This window comes from Heloderma suspectum, chromosome 3, assembly GCF_057233095.1.
Source record: "Heloderma suspectum isolate Gila_16-S chromosome 3, 16-S_ref, whole genome shotgun sequence".
Lineage (NCBI taxonomy): Eukaryota > Metazoa > Chordata > Lepidosauria > Squamata > Helodermatidae > Heloderma > Heloderma suspectum.
This window is the reverse complement of record NC_139460.1, coordinates 2,915,563-2,936,091: the sequence shown is the minus strand read 5'-3', so window position 1 is coordinate 2,936,091 and position 20,529 is coordinate 2,915,563. Positions and strand designations below refer to the sequence as shown.

The window sequence follows — 20,529 nt, the reverse complement described above, 5'->3', positions numbered from 1 at the left end:
AAAACTGTAAATATGGCCCTCATGTAAAACATTCAGCATGTTATAGTACCTAACTTTAGAACCTCATGAATGACTCCTTCATGAGTTGTGTCTGTTATGATCTGTATTTGCCATCTTACTTTGCCTTTTTATTTGTAGGTATCAGCAGACAGGTGTTCGGTGGCTCTGGGAATTGCACTGCCAGCAGGTGGGAGGAATTCTGGGAGACGAGATGGGGTTGGGCAAGACCATACAGATCATTGCTTTCTTGGCAGGTCTGAGCTACAGCAAGATCAGGACTCGAGGTTCAAATTACAGGCAAGTGCTCTTCTGCCGGTGGTCAGTCTGTAAAGCTCAATTAATATTTCATTGGCTGTATTGCTGTGGAGGAGGGCCCTGTGAATTATTAATGACATTTCAGTTTCAATATTCCTTTAATTCTTTTAGTGGGGGACATCAGAAGAATTTTATTTATGAGACTAGGGATCAGGAGGGCAGGAAAAATTAAACATATCTTAACACTCTTAATGAATTCCAAGCACTGATACTTCATTTTGCAGATGAATCTCACCAGATACTTCGGGTCAGTACTGGGTCTAAGGTTAGATGGCACAGATGGGTTGCTTACAAACTCAATTAGGTTAATATTGATGGTTTACACAGTATGGAATTTTCAAAGATGTAGTTAGCTTTACGTTATTTTATTATGTTTTACATTAAAATATTTGCTCTGGCAGGATACCAGGTGACTATTTTATAGGAAATTACAATCCTATTGTGATGATGGAAGTGAGATTCAAGAGCAAGCAAGGAAACCTCTTTGCAAAATCCTTTCTCAGGTCAGCATAGACAGTTGATGTTCAGGAATGGTGAATTGGCTTTTCTTCTAGAACATTCTCCATATGTAGCTATCCAGCATTCAGAACAACAAGGAAGAATGTCTTGAAACTCCTAGAAGACCAAACGAGCACCCACAAATACAGATGTAAAACTTTTTGAAATTTTGAAGCCATGGAAAAACCTGCTTTTCTCCAGGTTTGTCAGAAAAAAGAGAAATTTGGGGCAACATCAAAATTATTTTTTATTTATTGTACTTTTAAACTGCCCAATAACTGAAGTTCTCTGAGTGGTGTACAATCCATTAAAACATTAAAATACAAACACTAAAACAAAGAAATAAAAACAGCACAGAATAAAACTAAGATAAAACCAGCAGCAAAGAATAAAACCATCTCACCATATAAAACCAAATTAAAACCAGTAGCACAATAAAATACGAATAGCACTAAAAACAGTTCTTAAAATGCCCAGGAAAATAAAAAGGTTCTCACCTGGCTCTGAAAAGATCATTGCTTAGACACCAGGTGAGCCTTTCAAACGGGATGCCACCACTGAAAAGGCCCTCTCTTTTGTAGTCACACACCTCATCTCATTTGGTGGAGGCACCTGGAGGAGGGTTCAGATGATCTTTATGTCCATGTAGGTAAGTATGGGAGAAGATGTTCCTTTTGGTAACCTGGCTCTAAGCCATTTAGCTCTTTAAAAGTTAAAACCAACACTTTGAATTGGGCCCGGAAACAGACTGGCAGCAAAGCACTGGCATAATCACATCAGCCAGCTCCAGTTAGCAGTCTAGCCGCCCTGTTTTGAACTAAGTGAAGTTTCTCAAAGGCAGCCCCACCCATAACATGTTGCAGTAATCCAAACAGGAGGTTACCAGAGTGTGAATAACTGTTGCAAGGCAATATACAGTAGTTATTTTCTCCCCTTCATGGATCACTACCTTGTTGTGGTGAAGGGGCTTGCGTAACTCAGTGAAGCCATAAGCTATGCCGTGCGGGGCCACCCAAGACGGACAGGTCATGGCAGAGAGTTCTGACAAAATGTGATCCACTGGTGAAGGAAATGGCAACCCACTCTAGTATTCTTGCCAAGAAAATCCCATGGAACGTATCACAAGGCTAAAAGAGATGACACCGGAAGATGAGCCCCTCAGGTCGGAAGGTGTCCAATATACTACTGGGGAAGAGCAGGGGGTATTTCCAAGTAGCGCCAGAAAGAGTGAAGTGGCTGGGCCAAAGCCGAAAGGACACTCAGCTGTGGATGTGTCTGGTGGTGAAAAGAAAATCCGATGCTGTAAAGAACAATATCGTTTAGGAACCTGGAATGTCAGGTCAATGAATCAAGGTAAGCTAGAGGTGGTCAAACATGAGATGGCAAGATTGAACATCAACATCTTGGGAATCGGCGAACTCAAATGGACAGGCATGGGCGAATTTAATTCAGGTGACCATCATATCTACTATTGTGGGCAAGAATCCCGTAGAAGAAATGGAGTAGCACTCATAGTCAACAAAAGGGTGGGAAAAGCAGTACTGGGGTACAATGTCAAAAAGGATAGAATGATCTTAGTACGAATCCAAGGCAAACCATTCAACATCACAGTAATTCACGTCTATGCCCCAACTACTGAGGCCGAAGAAGCTGAGGTTGATCGGTTCTATGAAGACCTACAACACCTTCTAGAACTAACACCAAAAAAAGATGTGCTCTTCATCATAGGGGATTGGAATGCTAAAGTCGGAAGTCAAGAAATCACCGGGATAACAGGCAGGCATGGCCTTGGTGTACAAAATGAAGCAGGACAAAGGCTAATAGAGTTTTGCCAAGAGAACACGATGATCATAGCAAACACTCTTTTCCAACAGCACAAGAGGCGACTCTACACATGGACATCACCAGATGGTCAATATCGAAATCAGATTGATTATGTACTTTGCAGTCAAAGATGGAGAAGCTCTATACAGTCAGTAAAAACAAGACCTGGAGCTGACTGTGGCTCAGATCATGAGCTTCTTGTTGCAAAATTTCGGCTTAAATTGAAGAACGTAGGGAAAACCACTAAACCATTCAGGTATGACCTAAATCATATCCCTTATGAATATACAGTGGAGGTGAGGAATAGATTTCAGGGATTAGACCTGATAGACAGAGTGCCTGAGGAACTATGGACGGAGGTCCGTAACATTGTTCAGGAGGCAGCAACGAAATCCATCCCAAAGAAAGAAATGCAAGAAAGCCAAGTGGCTGTCTGATGAGGCTTTACAAGTAGCTGAGGAAAGAAGGGAAGCGAAAAGCAAGGGAGAAAGGGGAAGATATATCCAACTGAATGCAGAGTTCCAGAGAATAGCAAGGAGAGACAAGAAGGCCTTCTGAAATGAACAATGCAAAGAAATCGAGGAAAACAACAGAATGGGAAAGACTAGAGAACTCTTCAAGAAAATCGGAGATCTCAAGGGAACGTTTTGTGCAAAGACGGGCATGACGAAGGACAAAGAAGGCAAGGAGCTAACAGAAGCAGATGAGATTAAGAAGAGGTGGAAAGAATACACAGAAGAACTCTACAGGAAATATCTTCATGTCCCTGATAGCCATGATAGTGCGGTCACTGAACTTGAGCCGGACATCCTAGAGAGTGAAGTCAAGTGGGCCTTAGGAAGCATGACTAACAACAAAGCTAGTGGAGATGACAGTATTCCAGCTGAGCTATTTAAAATCCTAAAAGATGATGCTGTTAAAGTGCTGCACTCAATATGCCAACAAATTTGGAACACTCAACAATGGCCGCAAGACTGGAAAAGGTCAGTTTACATTCCAATTCCAAAGAAGGGCAACGCCAAAGAGTGTTCAAACTACCGCACAATTGCACTCATTTCACATGCCAGCAAGGTGATGCTCAAAATCCTACAAGCTAGGCTTCAGCAGTATGCGAACCAAGAACTACCGGAAGTACAAGTTGGGTTTCGAAGAGGCAGAGGAACTAGAGATCAAATCGCCAACATTCGCTGGATCATGGAGAAAGCAAGAGAATGCCAGAAAAACGTCTATTTCTGCTTCATTGACTACGCTAAAGCCTTTGATTGTGTGGATCACAACAAACTGTGGCAAATTCTTAAAGAGATGGGAGTACCAGACCACCTTACCTGTCTCCTGAGAAATCTGTACGAGGGTCAAGAAGCAACAGTAAGAACCAGACACGGAACAACCGAGTGGTTCAAAATTGGGAAAGGAGTACGACAAGGCTGCATATTGTCACCCTGCTTATTTAACTTATATGCAGAGTACATCATGAGAAACGCCGGCTTGGATGAATCACAGGTCGGAATTAAGATTGCCGGGAGAATTATCAACAACCTCTGATATGCAGATGATACCACCCTAATGGCAGAAAGCAAAGAGGATCTAAAGAGCCTCTTGTTGAGGGTGAAAGAGGAGAGTGCAAAAGCTGGTTTGAAACTCAACATTAACAAAACGAAGATCATGGCATCTGCCCCCATCACTTCCTGGCATATAGAAGGGGAAGAAATGGAAGCAGTGACAGATTTTACTTTCTTGGGCTCCAAGATCACCGCAGACGGTGACTGTAGCCATGAAATTAAAAGACGCTTGCTCCTTGGGATGAAAGCTATGGCAAACCTAGACAGCATAGTAAGAAGCAGAGACATCACCTTGCCGACAAAGGTCTGTCTAATCAAAGCTATGGTTTTCCCAGTAGTAAGGTATGGCTGTGAGAGCTGGACTATAAGGAAGGCTGAGCGCCGAAGAATTGATGCTTTCGAACTGTGGTGCTGGAGAAGACTCTTACGAGTCCCCTGGACTGCAAGGAGGTCAAATCAGTCCATCCTAAAGGAAATCAACCCTGACTGCTCATTGGAAGGACAGATACTGAAGCTGAAGCTGAAATATTTTGGCCACCTAATGCGAAGAGAAAACTCTCTGGAAAAGACCCTGATGCTGGGAAAGACTGAAAGCAAAAGGAGAAGGGGACGGCAGAGGATGAGATGGGTAGATAGCATCACCGATACAATGAATATGAACTTGAGCACACCCCGGGAGAGAGCGCAGGACAGGAAGGCCTGGCGTGCTATGGTCCATGGGGTCACGAAGAGTCGGACACGACTGAACGACTGAACAACAACAACAACAACTTATTTTCTTATTAAACTTAAATTTATTTTACTGCCTTAACAACATTAAATGCATCATTCATAACTTAGCATATAAAATGGTACTATTAAGCATACTTATGAAATTTACAGAGCAATTCTATGCGTGTTTATTCAGAAAACCCACTCTGTTCACTGGAGTTTAATCTCAGGTAAGCACACACAGGATGGCAGCCTCAAAGGTATAAACTGCTTACTTTGTACAAGCAACACTCTGAATATATCCAGTACTAGAGAGAGATGCAAATGCTGCACCCTGCAGTACCTAAGCACATGTATCTTAGTGTTCTGCCATCTGACAGGAAAAAGTAAACATTGAAATCACAAATTTCGGAGTAAACAAAAGTATATTATTTGGACAGAAATGGTCTCATACCATCACAATATTAAGAATTAACAGCATATTTGGATATCAAGTTAAGCTATGTAACAACATTGAATACAGATTAGCATTGCATATGTCTACTGTATACACAAGAATTCTTGTTTCTCCTCTTCAAGGCCCCTCCATTTTATTTATTAATTAAATTTGTTACCTCTTTTCATTATAAAATAATCCCAAAGCAGGGTACAACTAATAAAACACAGTAAAATCATATAACATTGACTTCAAGGCAGCTCATATCTGTCAATCAATCTAATAATAATAATAAAAAAATTGATCTAATAATAAAATATCATTGATCCACTGAACAGCAAAGAAACTCCGCAGTTGAGACTTAGCAGTATTAGCAGCTGGAGTCCACAGTCACCTCTAGCCAGCCCCTTCAAAGCCCTCCTGGAATACAAAGGTCTTAACCAGTCTCTTAAAGGCCGGATGCCAGATATTTCCATGAATGTATGTGTGCCCCCACTGAGTATTGATTGGAAATAATACAATAACAATACTCATTTCTGGCTTGAATAAAAAGTTGTACGTGGAGCTAATAGTTTATTTCCTTGTACAATAGGCAACTTACTCTGACTGCTCATAAAATGTCTGCTACTTATCTCATGATGCTGTGGTCTTATAATCTATGATAGGTTCAAAGGACTTGGTCCAACAGTGATTGTGTGTCCAACCACAGTGATGCATCAGTGGGTGAAAGAGTTCCATACTTGGTGGCCTCCATTTAGAGTAGCAGTTCTGCATGAGACAGGCACTTATGCCAACAAAAAGGTACATGTTCATTCAAAACTATCAAGTCAGACTTCCACGTTTTCTCTACGCTTCATTGATTCTCAGTATATGAACAGTTTGTATTTAATTCAAAGGTTCTAAAGTTGCAGCCCTTTAACCTGTAAATAGCACCTGCTTTATTTGTGGAGCACCTTAAGAATCGGTGCTGCTTTTGTAGCATATTTTACACCCTTTTCATTTGAAGTTGCCTGAGATTATTTGTCCTAGGTTGCCTATAGTGAGATACCTAGAGTGTTCTGCAGTAGACCATTGCTAAGAAATAAAGATGCAATAAATGCATTTTGAAAAAAACATGCATTACTGCCCTGCAGTTGTGGTTTCTTTTATGCAGGCCGTGTTAGCCTAATGTCAGATTTTGCTATATGGGTAAGTGTTCATGTATTTCTCGATCATTGATACTGGAGGGAAATTCTTTGACTCATTTTACAAGCATCACTGAAGTTGAAATTAAGCCACTTACCTCAGGGCAATCAACACTGTATGGGTGAAGCACATGTCAGAGTCAAAGGAAGCAGGGGGTGTTTGTTTGTTTGTTTCATTTCATTTCCATACTGCCCAATAGCCAAAGTACTCTAGGCAGTTCAGAGATTTCATTTCACCTGTATCCTGCTCAAGGTAGCATACAGGGATCTATTGGGGGTTGGACTCGATGGTCTTATAGGCCCCTTCCAACCCTACTGTACTATTCTGTGATTGTCCCTCATCTTCACAAAAAAACTGTTAAGAGAGTTACTGGCCCCAAGGACATCCAGGCAACTCCATGACTAAGTAAGGATTTGAACCTGGGTCTCTCCAGTCCTTTTCTATAACTGTGTTCACACATAATGGTGACAGATCATGGGTTAATTAACTCAGTTTCCCATGCTGCATGTTGGGCATAAGCTGCTTCCGCTTTGCATAAACAGTCTGCGATTGGCAGGTGTGCAAACATGCAAACCTGGACCCAGCAGTAAACCCAATAACAAACCATGAATTAACCACTGAGTCGTTTAGCCCCTAAGCAGCTCAGCAGTCCAAGTTCACTTGTTATGGTCACAACCTCCAATCAGGGTTGTTTAAGCAGAGCGGAAGCTGCTTGCACATGGCATGCAATGATTTGCTTCATTTGTGTGAACCGGCTCCGCCACTCTAACCATTACAGCACACTAGCTTATTATTCACATGTTCCTTATATATGGGGTGGTTCTGCATATCACTGTGGGTGCAAATGCTTAAGCAGGAAGCACAAAAAAGCGTGTGCATCTCTCTCTCTCTCACACACACACACACACACACACACACTTCTTGCATTGTTCAAACCTGCTGGAAACCCTTGGTTTGAAGTGCTAGTGTCGCAATCCCTGGGCTCCGGGATCTGTTCATTCATCTGGAGGAGGAGGAGCTGCCAGCAGAGCAGCTGCCCAAGTCACTGTAGCACTTCAGCTTTCAGTCTGCTGCTCTGCTACAGTCCCACATGAGCCCAAAGTGTGTTCTCAGTATTTTGTGCCTCTCTGATAAGTCTCAGCCATATCTGAGATGGTACCACATCTTTACCGCTTTCATGGTCAGAAACGAAAGCAGGTGCCTTAACTCGAAATGTCCATGCTTTTGGAGGGCATGAGGTAATTTGTAAGCCCTGTAAGTGATCCCTTTAAACTGATGGGGTTTTGTTCCTAGAACTTCTTTTTCAAGTCTTGGTATTTTTCTTATGGTTTTGGAATTAAATGTGTTCTAATGCATGTTTACCTTCTGTAACAAGTGGTGCTATGTTACTGCAGCGGGAACATTAGTAATGCATCCTTTATTTGACTTCTCAGTGTTCTAATAATTGGCAACGTATCATTCTTTGCAGGTGAAACTGATTCGGGAAATTGCAGCATGTAATGGTATTTTGATAACTTCCTATTCATATATTCGCTTGCTGCAAGATAACATCCACGGCTATAATTGGCATTATGTGATTCTAGATGAGGGACATAAAATTCGGAATCCAAATGCTGCAGTTACACTTGCTTGCAAACAGGTATGATCCTAAAAATCAAGTTTTTAAATGAATGCTAAACTTGGTCATAGATTATCCAGTCATTTTTTGCCCCAACCCACTCTAAATTCTGTCTTGAGAAAACCCAAATACTGTGGCATATTATATAAGTGAACACTTACCTACATATTTTCTTCCTGTGGTTTTTCTCTGCTCCATTGAGATTTTGGATGGGGTATAAACTTAATAATTTTGTTTTTTTCTAATTGCATTTATTTTGAACTTTGTTTAGCTCTTTACAAAAAGACAACCAAGTTATGAGAATATATAATTCTTAGGAATGTGGATATTGTTTATCCAAGTGGCATGTGGACAATATATACAGCATGGACTTTACAAAGAAAGTCAAGACACATGTACTCTTCTTAATTAATTTTTGTATATATTTCTGGAGCCCAAAGATCTACTTTGGACACACTCATGGACTTGAACATGTCCAGTGGGATTTTTTTACTTTCTTCTTTAAACAGTACCCCCCCGCCCCAACTGCTTCTGGAAGTCCTCTCAGTTTCCATTGGCAGAATTTATACTTTTTCTGTATTTCATCATAACCTGAACATTCTTGCTTATTTCCTGTTGTAGTTCTGCACTCCTCATCGAATCATTTTATCTGGATCACCTATGCAAAATAACCTAAAGGAGCTGTGGTCCCTCTTTGATTTTGTATTTCCAGGAAAACTGGGAACACTGCCTGTCTTCATGGAACAATTTTCTGTTCCAATAACCATGGGAGGGTATTCCAATGCCTCCCCAGTTCAGGTACAGTAAAGTATGCAACCCACAGTGGATGTGATTTGAGCAAGTCCCGTTGAAAGCTCAGTTGTAGGTCTAATGAGCAGAGTTAAGTACAGTCAGTAAGCAAATCTTAGCTAGTGTGTGTCCATTAGCCAGGGGGAAAACCCATACTAGGAGAGAGTCCTAGAAGCCTTAATCACAAAATAACTACACGAGACCATAAACCACTTAACACCTGGAGAAATGAAATAAACATAAATTTCAGAGTTGCCACTGAGCACAGCGATTGGCAGAGTAGCTCAGAGTCTGAAGAGCAACCGCAAAACGTGGGGGAGGAAGTTTCCCAGGCCTGGACAGAGATGGATAGGCAAACTCCTCAGGCTTCAAAGGCACAGCTGGATGGAGAGCGCCCCTCTTCATGCACCCCTGTGAGAGATAGCGAACAGAGAGAAGTGGGGCTGGTAGAGCCTGCATTCTTAAGACTCCAGGCGCAGATGCAGAGCCGAGAGAGATGGGGGCGGAGCTTAGGCGATCTGCCCGATTGGCCCTGTGGGAACAGCTGTGCTTAGTCCTCGCGAGATAGAGGGAGATTCCCCCCCCTTAAGTTAGGATAGCAAGCTCGCCTGTTCCTCAAAGCAACTTTTGTAGCTTTCCTCTGAACTCCCTGAAGGCATTTCCTTTGTAGACTGTGGGTCACTGACAATTAGCATCTGAATGACCCAATGAATTAAGTGGATTAAAGAGCCTTGGAACTGAAGTCTCTGGTCTGTGTTTTGATTTGGCTTTTGAAGTTTACAGCAGGGGCAAAGGGAAATGTGACAATAATTAGGTCTGGCCTGTGCAGCCCTTGACCCAAGGGAGATTGGCCACCCTTGCTCTCAATCAAAGGAATTCCACTGGGTAATTAATTGCAAGGTGAATGATGGTTCTGAGGGGCGCCGTTACTTTAAATACAACTTGTGGTCAATGTGAGTTCTCTTAACTCTGGGTAAAATCCAACCTATGTCCTACTCAGTGTAGACCCATTGAAATGAATGAGACTTAAATTAGTTGTAACTTAAGTCCCGTTCATTTCAATGGGATTTTTCTAAGTAGGGCTGGATGTTACCCTTTGACTTTTAAGTGTAAATAAAAACAGACATCTGTAGAAAATGTCAGCATTGCAAATTACTTGCAGTTTTCTCTATCTACTGAAGAAGCATTATTTTAAAAGTATATTAAAATAACAATCCAGCATAGCATATTGATTTGAGTGTTGGGGAGACCAGGGTTCAAATCCCTGTTCTGTCATGAAGTTTACTGGGCAACCAGTCTGTCACTCAGCCTAAAGTACCTCATGGGGGGTGGGGGTTGTCAGGATAACATGGGATAGCCTCCATGCATGTCATCCTGAGCTCTTCGTAGGAAGCGTGGGAGAATAATGTGGGAAAATGAGTATCACACTAGCGTTGTAAACTAGCATTGTTCTATTCTTCAAAAGGTGAAAACTGCATACAAGTGTGCTTGTATTTTACGGGACACCATTAACCCCTATTTGCTGCGGAGAATGAAGGCAGATGTTAAAATGAGCCTCTCACTACCGGATAAAAACGAACAGGTACTGTTCAGTTGTGCCATCTGTGTGTTTGGCATCTTCATACCTCTGTAAAAGTCTTTGTGTATGAGGAAGTGCCTTGAGCATCTCCCTCTTGGGGGAGAGACCTTTAGTACATTAGCCCCCACAAGGTGAAAAAGGAGGCCCAGCTCATTTGAACTTGCTGTCGGTTTGCTTTCTCATGACACGTGAAGCCACTCTTGATTTAATGAAATCCTGGCACAGCAGTAGGAAGTGTTGTTTTAAAACCTTAAAAGAATAAGGGATTGATTGATTTTCCTGAAAACAACACAATGGGGTGGGTGGGGATGAATAGAGGCCAGAACCTCCTTAGACAGAGAGCAACAGGGACAAAAAGGCTATAATACTCCAAAAACTTCTTATAGTCCAGTCAGATACATAAAGCCTGTGTGTTTCAGGAGGGACCTTTTTAGTTTTGAAATTCATAGCTGAGGAAGAAGTTTAGTTTGGGGGTCCACTTTCCTCATTTTTGGCCACAGATGCCGTATTTCAAATGTTGCTATCTCTGTTCCTATGAGGTTGGTTTTGAATTTTTAAACGGCTTTAAATAGGCTTTGCAATAACCTACAAGATTTTGGTGAGCAGTACCTACTATTTTGGAGCCATCAGCCTTTCAGTGCAAAATAAAAACATGACAACCTCTTTTTAAGACATAAAATATGGCATATAAGCATATATGCTCTTAGTGTTTTGGCAGCCTTATCTTTTTGCTGTTGTTTCTTGAAAATTGTGTCGGGAAGAAGGGAACATGCGGGAACCCAGTTCACGTGTAACGTTGCTGGGCGCGAGCGTGCTGCCCGCCTGCTGCTTCTGCTTCGCATCTGACTTCCAAAACAGCCCAGGAATGGGTTAGAACTCTGGACTGTTTCCCCCCTCAATACCCCAGAGTTCTGGGTTTGTGTATCATGGCAAATGGAAACTGGATGTAAGGTGGAAGTGGGTGGGAGGCATCACGCTCGTGCGTGGCCCTGACTATAACCAGGGGTTGTTTAACCCATAGTCGGTCATGATGTGTGAGCTTGATCAATGTTAAATATGGTACATGCAGCCTCCAAGCAAATGCAGCATTATAGCTGTGTTAGATTAGTGCCAGACAATCGCTTTCCTCAAGAGGTTTCCAGGGATTTGGTTGGCTGCAGATTGAGCAGTATAGTAGTATATTGGCTGTATTCACGCAATGCTAAGCCAGGACTTGTTAACCGTGGTTTGTTGATGTAACCATGAATTGCCTGGCAGATGACATGACGTGAGGCTTGGCAGATAATAAGAGTCCAAGGGCTGTGGAATTGCTTATGGAGATGCTAATCCCTGTAATGAAAGCAACCTCTATACGCGTTCCTTGATTGTAAGCTCTTTGGGGAAGGACTTGTACCTGCCATTGCTGTGTGTAGTTCCGTGTTCATTTATGATGTTTAAGTATAGTAACTGCTGCAGTATCTTTCTCTAGGTACTGTTTTGCCGTTTGACAGATGAGCAGCACCAAGTTTACAAAAAATTTATTGATTCCAAAGAAGTTTATCAGATTCTCAATGGAGACATGCAGGTCAGTGCAAATAAAGAATAGATTGCCAGGTTGCATGAAAGAAGTGAGAGCAGCTAAACGACCCAGGGTCAATCCCTCCCTCGGCTGTTTAATGATGACCAAACCAGGAACTCTGGCTTATTGGTGAAGAGAGAATCCAGAGTTCCAGGTTCGGATGTCAGGCCCTGCATGAGCTAGGTTTCCTGCAGTGACTTTGACTCTGGATGCATCCCCATTATATGGGGGGAGTTTTAATGTTGAATTCAGTGGGGGAGCCCCATGTGCACATTAGAGCAAGCATGGAGCTTCATATTGGAGTGAATAGTCATCAAAGAAATTAGTAACAATTGTATTCAGCATGGTTATTTATAACTTGATTTATGGGCCATCTGCCTTCCATTTTTGCATTACTTATGTATAAAAGTTCTTTAAACCTCCCTAATAGTGGTTTTAATAGATGCTGAAATAATTCTGGGACTGCCCTACTACATTTGTGCTTCTTAGATTTATTTCAGTAAGGCTTCTGCAGAGAAGCTCAGTGAATTTACTTTGAATGAGTTCAAATCTCCAGGGCCAGATGAACTGCATCCTAGAGTCATAAAGGAACTGGCAGAAGAACTCTCAGAACCGCTGTCTATTCTCTTTGAGAAATCATGGAGGACCGGGGAAGTGCCAGATGACTGGAGGAGGGCTAACGTTGTCCCTATCTTCAAAAAGGGTAAAAAGGAGGAACCTGGGAACTACAGACCAGTCAGTCTGACATCAATCCCTGGGAAAATTCTGGAGCAGATCATAAAGCAATCCATCTGGAAGCACCTTGACAACAATGCCGTGATTACTCGAAGCCAACATGGATTTGTCAAAAACAAGTCCTGCCAGACAAATCTGATCTCATTTTTTGATCAAGTCACCTCCCTTGTAGACCGTGGGAATGCTGTGGACATCATATACCTCGACTTCAGCAAAGCTTTCAACAAAGTGCCCCATGATATCCTGATGAGCAAACTAGCTCGAAGTGGGCTAGATGAAACAACGATCCGGTGGATCCACAGTTGGCTACAGAATCGGACTCAAAGAGTGCTTATCAATGGGACCTTCTCAAGCTGGGGAGAGGTAACGAGTGGGGTACCGCAGGGCTCAGTCCTGGGCCCAGTGCTCTTCAACATTTTTATTAATGACTTGGAGGAGGAGGTGCAGGGAATGCTGATCAAATTTGCAGATGACACCAAATTGGGCGGGATAGCTAATACTTTGGAAGACAGAAACAAAATTCAAAGTGATCTGGATAGACTGGAGTGCTGGGCAGAAAACAACAGAATGGCATTTAATAGGGACAAATGCCAAGTTCTGCACCTAGGAAAAAGAAACCAAATGCACAGTTACAAGATGGGGGATACGTGGCTCAACCACACTACGAGCGAGAAGGATCTTGGAATTGTTGTCGATCACAAGCTGAATATGAGCCAACAATGTGATGTGGCTGCAAAAAAGGCAAATGCTATTTTGGGCTGCATTCATAGAAGCATCGCTTCCAAATCCCGGGAAGTACTAGTTCCCCTCTACTCAGCACTGGTTAGGCCTCATCTGGAGTACTGTGTCCAGTTCTGGGCACCACACTTTAAGAAGGATGCAGACAAGCTGGAGAGGGTTCAAAGGAGGGCAACAAAGATGATCAGGGGACTGGAAACAAAGCCCTATGAAGAGAGACTGAAAGAACTGGGCATGTTTAGCCTTGAGAAGAGAAGTCTGAGGGGAGATATGATAGCACTCTTCAAGTACTTGAAAGGTTGTCACAGAGAAGAAGGCCAGGATCTCTTCTTGATCATCCCAGAGTGCAGGACACGGAATAATGGGCTCAAGTTACAGGAAGCCAGATTCCGACTGAACATCAGGAAAAACTTCCTGAGTGTCAGAGCAATACGGCAATGGAACCAATTACCTGGGGAGGTGGTGGGCTCTCCCACACTGGAGGCCTTCAAGACGAGGCTGGACAGCCATTTGTCAGGGATGCTCTGACTTGGATTCCTGCATTGAGGAGGGGGTTGGACTCGATGGCCTTGTAGGCCCCTTCCAACCCTACTATTCTATGATTCTATGATTCTATTCTATGAATTGTGCCTGCAGTGCCTCAGATAATGGAGGATGTCTTGGCTTTGACAATTATATTACCATTGTAATATTGTTATTGAGGTCTGCTACTATTGAAAACTCTCTCTCTCTCTCACTCTCTCTCACACACACACACACACACACACACGAACACACGAAAAAATGGCTGCGTGCTTTCATTTTGGCCTGTTTGCTGGTTTAATGTGCAAAAGAATAGGATCACTTTGAGAATGAAAGTGTTTGGCTGTGTCTTCTGTGTAGATTTTCTCCGGACTGATAGCCCTGCGGAAAATCTGCAACCATCCAGACATCTTTTCTGGTGGCCCTAAGATTCTGAAGGGTGTACCTGATGAAGAATTAAATGAAGAGGACCATTTTGGATTTTGGAAACGTTCTGGGAAAATGATAGTTGTAGAGTCTCTGTTGAAAATATGGCACAAGCAGGGGCACAGAGTACTTCTCTTTTCTCAGTCTAGGCAGGTAAGTGCAGGTAAGATACCTGGCAGGTAAGATACATGTTTGGTATCTACTGTGACCTGTTGCTGTAAATGAGAAACTGGTTTGCAGAATACTCCAAAGAATGCAGTGTTTTAAAACCATCTAAGTGGGGAGGTTGCCCTTCCTTGCTGATCAGTTCTGATCAGAACACACACACACTTTTAACCAAATTCTGCTGCTCTAGTAGATGCATTCCCTTCCCTAGTTCAAGTTTGCAATAATACCATCTTTAGGTGGACCTGGGCTATGTATTTGTATTCTTCCACAGTAAGCTAGTGGAGTGTTTCAATGGCTGCAGAAGTATGATCATCAGGAGTAATTCCCACATTATGCTTGGAAGGCATCTGTGGAGGGATTCACCTTTCTTCCAAGAGAAGCGTGTGTAAAGCTTAAATGTAAGCATTCAGCTGCATTTTTTAAGATAGCAGGCAAAGCAGCCCTTATAATCTCTGCCAGGAGCTCTTGCGATATTAGGTAGCTATTTTAATTTTGGTGCCCTGTTCAGCAAAACCCTTTTCTCTTAATGCTGCAGATGCTGCACATCCTTGAAGCATTCCTGGAGCAGAGAACTTATTCCTACCTCAAAATGGATGGCACCACAACAGTCGCATCAAGGCAGCCACTTATTGCAAGATACAATGAGGTGAGAAACTCCTGGGCAGACTGTTCCTGATACTCATTTGAGAAGCATGGATTAAAACATTTGGTTTGGTAAGGGTTAAAAGCAGGAGGATATTATGCAGACATACAAATTAGTAGCAAACTTCTGGAGCTGTACAAAGATTTATTGGGTGCAACATTCCAAATGTATTTCAAATGAGAGTTCTTAGAGATGGGGGGAGGGGAGATTTACTCAAAATAAAATACTGGCCCAGTTCAGATGATATTCTTCTCTTCTTGCTGTTCGCTTTTCGGGTATCTGAAACTTTCCAAGTGCTGTACAGAGATCAAAAGATAAGATAGTCCCTGCTCACAGGATCACAATTTAATAGACATGATACAAAAGGAAAAAGGAATGGAGAGGGAAGAGGAAAATAAGCCCTGGAGCAGAGCATCCTTTCGGGTGCGGAGGAGGGAAGTAAGCTCCCTGCAGCTGCTCCTTCTCTGACTGATGGATGGGGCCAGGTTGGCTGATCTCGTGTGTGTGTGTGTGTGTGTGTGTGTGTGTGTGTGTGTAGAGTGAAGATGCCTTGCCTTCCCACCCATCTGGTGCACCTGCCCTGCCTCAGATATCCACTCATAGGTGGGAATAGGATGTATGTGAATGTGCACCGTTCTGATGTTACGGCCACACACGGATTCCAGTGGGAAGATGCAATCTTGCTACCAGTCCACCACCACACATAGGAAGATTTGGGAAGATTCGTGGTGCTTCCAGCCAAGGCTTTTATGCATCATTCACAGAATTTGACAGGAGGTCCAGATGCTGTTGTCTTCCACTCATGCCCTCCCACGTTTTCCTGCTGCTTCTTCCATCTTTTCTCTTACCACAGATAATCTGTTAAGACAGAAAAGATGGAATATCTGCAGAATGCCTTCTCATCTGGAAGCACACTTTGTTTACTTGTTATTTCTGTTCTGGAATTTCAGGCTGGTAGAGTTTAAATCTGGTTTCACATTTCAGGTAGAACAGTGAATAAGTGAATCATGCCCATCTGCAGTGTGGTGACTGGTTGTTTGCTGAACAAAATCCCAGCACTGAGTAGTCAGGCAAACCATCTTTAGAGAACTGACCACTGTCAGGCTGTTTTGAAGTGTGATATCATTTGATTGACTTTTGAATGAAGTTGATGCTTTCTTTTGGCCTGGTACATTCTTTTGGATGTACCATCCAAAAATGATTATCCCACTGCAGAGGCATGGGATATCTGATCAGGTTGTATATCACCAGCAGAACATAGGCAGGCTGTTGAACAACTCTACCCTTGTATGCCCTGGCCGTGGGCTGCTAAGGTTTGGAGGTGCCGAGGTAGTGATAAGCCAGATCCAGGTTTGCTTACAAGGAGACTTTATTGAGTACTTACAGCACACAGGCGTACCCAATGGTTGGATCAGAGAGCTTCTCTGAACCCAGAGCCAAGGGGTACAATGGGTCTCATACCATACATGTTAGCAGTGAGGCAGCATGACATCAGCAAGAGTTAATTAGCGTTAGTCTGTGCTGGAAACGTTGCAGATGAACAGCCCCACGTCAGAGGGGAAACAATCAGAACTTTCCCAGCACAGACACCTGTAAACAGAGCCTAAACAGAGCCTCACTTCTCAGGCGCATCCTAGGCATGATAAGATAAATGGTAGCTCATTAGCATGGAATGTGCTGAGGCAGTGGTATCAACCTTTGACTCATCTCACAAGCTCAGAGGCCCACTAGCAAGGAAATTGCATTTAATAATGAACCAAAGCAAAGCATTATGGATCTCTAGGCCCCTCTAAAACTACAGGTGACTTGGTTACAGGCCTGGGGCCATTACAACCCTTCATCACTGGAGTTAGCAGTTTCAGCAAATCTCACGGTTCTGTTTCTCCCAGTGCCCCCACAAATGTGTGAAGTTAAGTAGCAAAGTTTTCCTGAAAACTGGCCTCTGTTTGTTTGAATTGATGATGTTGGGGAAAAAGGGTATCTCGAAAAACTAAACTGGATTTTTCTGCCTTGACCCAACCTATGCAAGCAAATAAACTGAAAATTCGTAATTGTGGGACGATTTATATTTTGTACTGGGCTTGAAAGAGGAATGATAGCAAATGTATGCAAATCCTTTTCTCTGCAACCCCTCAGAAAGGTCCCTCTTTTGTACAACAGTTTCTCGATGATGGTTATGATCTCTGATTCTGTTTCCATATTCATTTATATGTAATCACCTTTGTTTGTCTGCACACCAAAACATAATTTCCGTGGCACTTTTCTTTTAATCACCTTGTCATTCTTAACTCTGAAAATTTGTCAGTGTTTGGCCTTGCGCCTTCTAATGCACACACAAGGATTGTATGTTACATTTGCTGTGTGTGGATCTTTTGATTTATTCTCAGACCTTGATGAACTTTAGCATTAATTTCCCTTACATGCTAATCCTAAACATGTTGACTCAGAAGTGAGTCCCCATTGATTTCAATGGGACTTGTTCCCAGGTACAGATGCTTAGAACTGTACTGCCTTGGGCATCCAAAATGCATGTTCAGTTCTTTCATAGGCTTGCAAGACCGAATATATGCAATTTTAAACTTTTCCTAAAAGTGCCTTGTGTTGTATGCCTTTACAGGATACATCCATATTTGTATTCCTTCTTACTACTCGAGTTGGTGGGCTTGGTATTAACCTGACAGGTGCAGACCGAGTGATTATCTATGACCCTGACTGGAATCCCAGCACAGACACCCAGGTAGGTTTTGTGGAAGAGAACCATACATCTGAGACGGACCTAATAAGTAATGCAGTGCAGCCATGTTCCTCGAGTCATGATACCGTAAGTACATGTGGTGGATAAACGTGTAGCTTTGTCTGAAGAAGAGAAGAATGAAAACAAACATTCAAAGGCATGCAACATTCAGGATGTTTAACTCCTATGAAAAGTCTTTCCTGGCATATGAAGTTACTTGCTAAGGGCCAAACTACCCATTACATCAAAAGTCTCATAAACTAAAGCATTAATGAAATGTTGTAGCCTAATTTTTTCTCCATATTTTTATTAATCACTTCCCAGTATTTTCTGCCAAGGAACTTTCCCACCATGAAAGATAGAAATCTATTTGTTTCTGACACTTCCAGCAATTAATCAGGATAGTTCTCCTGCACAGTTTAAACATTGGGAATTGGCCCCTGAGGCTGCTGCTGCCGCCTCCAAAGATAAATAGCAGGGTTGGCAGATAGTTTTCAGCAAGAAAATAGCATTGCAAGTGTGCATGACAGGCTAGCCAGTCCGGATTGGGAGGCCTATGGCTGCTTTTTCTAAAGAAAGAGATGTGGCTGGTTCTAAGGACATTATATTTATTTATTACTGCATTGATATCCCGCCTTTTTTCCTCCAAGGACCCCAGGGTGGCTTACATGGTCCTCCTCCTGTGAGGTAGGTGAGGCTGAGAGTCAGTGGCTGGCCCAAAGGCACCCAGTGAGCTTCTGGCCAAATGGGGACTAGAGCCCAGATCTTCTGAGTCTCAGTCCAACACTCAAACCACTACATCACACTGGCTCTCAATGTTTTTAATGCAACAATGTTTTAAATGTAACTGTTTAACTCTAGGACAGGGTTTTCTCCATTTTGTGTCTGAAAATGTCATTTGCAAACACTTCTGTGTTCTAGGCTCGAGAACGTGCATGGAGAATAGGCCAAACAAAAGAGGTGACAGTGTACAGACTTCTTACTGCGGGTACTATTGAAGAAAAGATTTACCACAGGTCTGTGGGACTGTATTAGTGAATTAACTTGTTTTACCAGATGCAGCTCTAAGGAGCAGCATTTATTTAAGGGCTGCAGTTGTGGCTCTACATTAAGGGTGAGTCAGATGAATCGCGTTCTGCCATTATATTCAGAAAGTGGAGGGCAGGCAGTAAGACCTTTGGCTTATATTCGGAAAATGGCTCAACGGATTGATCTGGAACTTGGCAGTGTAAGAGAGGCACTCTTTTTCTTACTCCTCTAACTCTTCTGCTCATTCTGCATTATTTGGAAATGTACGGTACAGGATTTTGGTTTCAGGATTATAAAACTAATCAAAACCCTGTCGGAGATGCAGAGAAGGAGTAAGAAGGAATGCTTTACCTCTAGCTATACTGCACTGAGCAAGGGGTTGAAATGATGACCTTCAAGATCACTTCCAACTGTATCATTCTATGTATTTGTTGCCAGTTGCATGCTTATAATGTGGAGTGTTAACTTCAGTTGCCTAGACTCTGTGTGTCTATTCCAGTGAACAAACAAATCTGGACCATAGGTCCACCCCTGCCTCTGACTGCTGTCCAGCGCCGAGGTAGAGGTGAAGCTGGAACTAACCACAGCATTGGGTACCATGCCCAGCCATGTTACCTAAATAACATGTCCGTTAAGGATGTGGCCTTTAATAGTTTCCATTTATCAGGATTTGGAGCTTGAGAGAACATGGAAAGCCCTTAACACAAATGTTAAATAGAAAATTTTTGTGTTAATTGAATTAATTACATTTGTGTTGCCCCTTTTTTCCATTATGGAACTTAAGATTCTTAGGCAGTCTCCCATCCAGGCGCTGACAAGACCCAGACCTGCTTCGCTTCTGCCAGCTGGCCATATCATGTGCTGCAAACCATGCCCTGAGCATGATAATGTGTCCTGTATATGGGCTGGTGTCTTTTCATTTATTTGGTTGGCTCGGTTTGGAGAGAGGAAAACCCAAAACAAAAGGAGACAATGGGGGCGGATCCGAAAGGATTTGTTCTATTTCAGGGGGAGAAACAACTTTTCTGATAAGAGTTCCATAGATAGGGTTACGACAAGCCAAACTCTCTTAGGTTCATGTTCTCATCCCAACCATTTTTTCCCTTTCAATCTTTCCATCTCACCTTTAGAAACTGAGCTGACTTCATTATGGCTTGTTGATTTGGATCCCTCTGCTAACTTTTTGCTGCATTTTAGCATTTATTTTTTCTTTCCATCGCTCCTTTATATGGATTTCTTCTTTGTAAAACAAAATGCAGAGTTTTCAATTATTTGTATGTTCTACTAGTGATAAACAGTGTCTCATAGAATATTTATTTAGTATGTTGTGGGATTTTTAAATGCAGGAATTGCATGGTTAGCAGTTGGTGAATTGCTTAAAATTTACCAAAGTAAATCAGAGCATCTGTGTGAAACAAGAATTTTGTTGCACTATATAATTGTTCTCTAGGATAAAATTCAT

The 20,529-nt window shown here is 42.4% G+C and overlaps 1 protein-coding gene across 5 annotated transcripts in view; it reads left to right on the top strand.

Moving 5' to 3' along the window:
- Positions 1 to 20,529, top strand: part of ERCC6 (ERCC excision repair 6, chromatin remodeling factor) — a 44,407-nt gene that overhangs the window by 15,991 nt on the left and 7,887 nt on the right. For all 5 annotated transcript variants that reach the window (XM_084842294.1, XM_084842293.1, XM_084842292.1 and 2 more), the window contains 10 exons: positions 139 to 297; positions 6,009 to 6,144; positions 7,997 to 8,167; positions 8,768 to 8,944; positions 10,401 to 10,517; positions 11,983 to 12,078; positions 14,428 to 14,646; positions 15,197 to 15,307; positions 17,922 to 18,041; positions 18,960 to 19,054. In XM_084842294.1, coding sequence (XP_084698420.1) covers positions 139 to 297; positions 6,009 to 6,144; positions 7,997 to 8,167; positions 8,768 to 8,944; positions 10,401 to 10,517; positions 11,983 to 12,078; positions 14,428 to 14,646; positions 15,197 to 15,307; positions 17,922 to 18,041; positions 18,960 to 19,054 — 1,401 coding nt within the window. The remainder of the gene's footprint in view (positions 1 to 138; positions 298 to 6,008; positions 6,145 to 7,996; positions 8,168 to 8,767; positions 8,945 to 10,400; positions 10,518 to 11,982; positions 12,079 to 14,427; positions 14,647 to 15,196; positions 15,308 to 17,921; positions 18,042 to 18,959; positions 19,055 to 20,529) is intronic.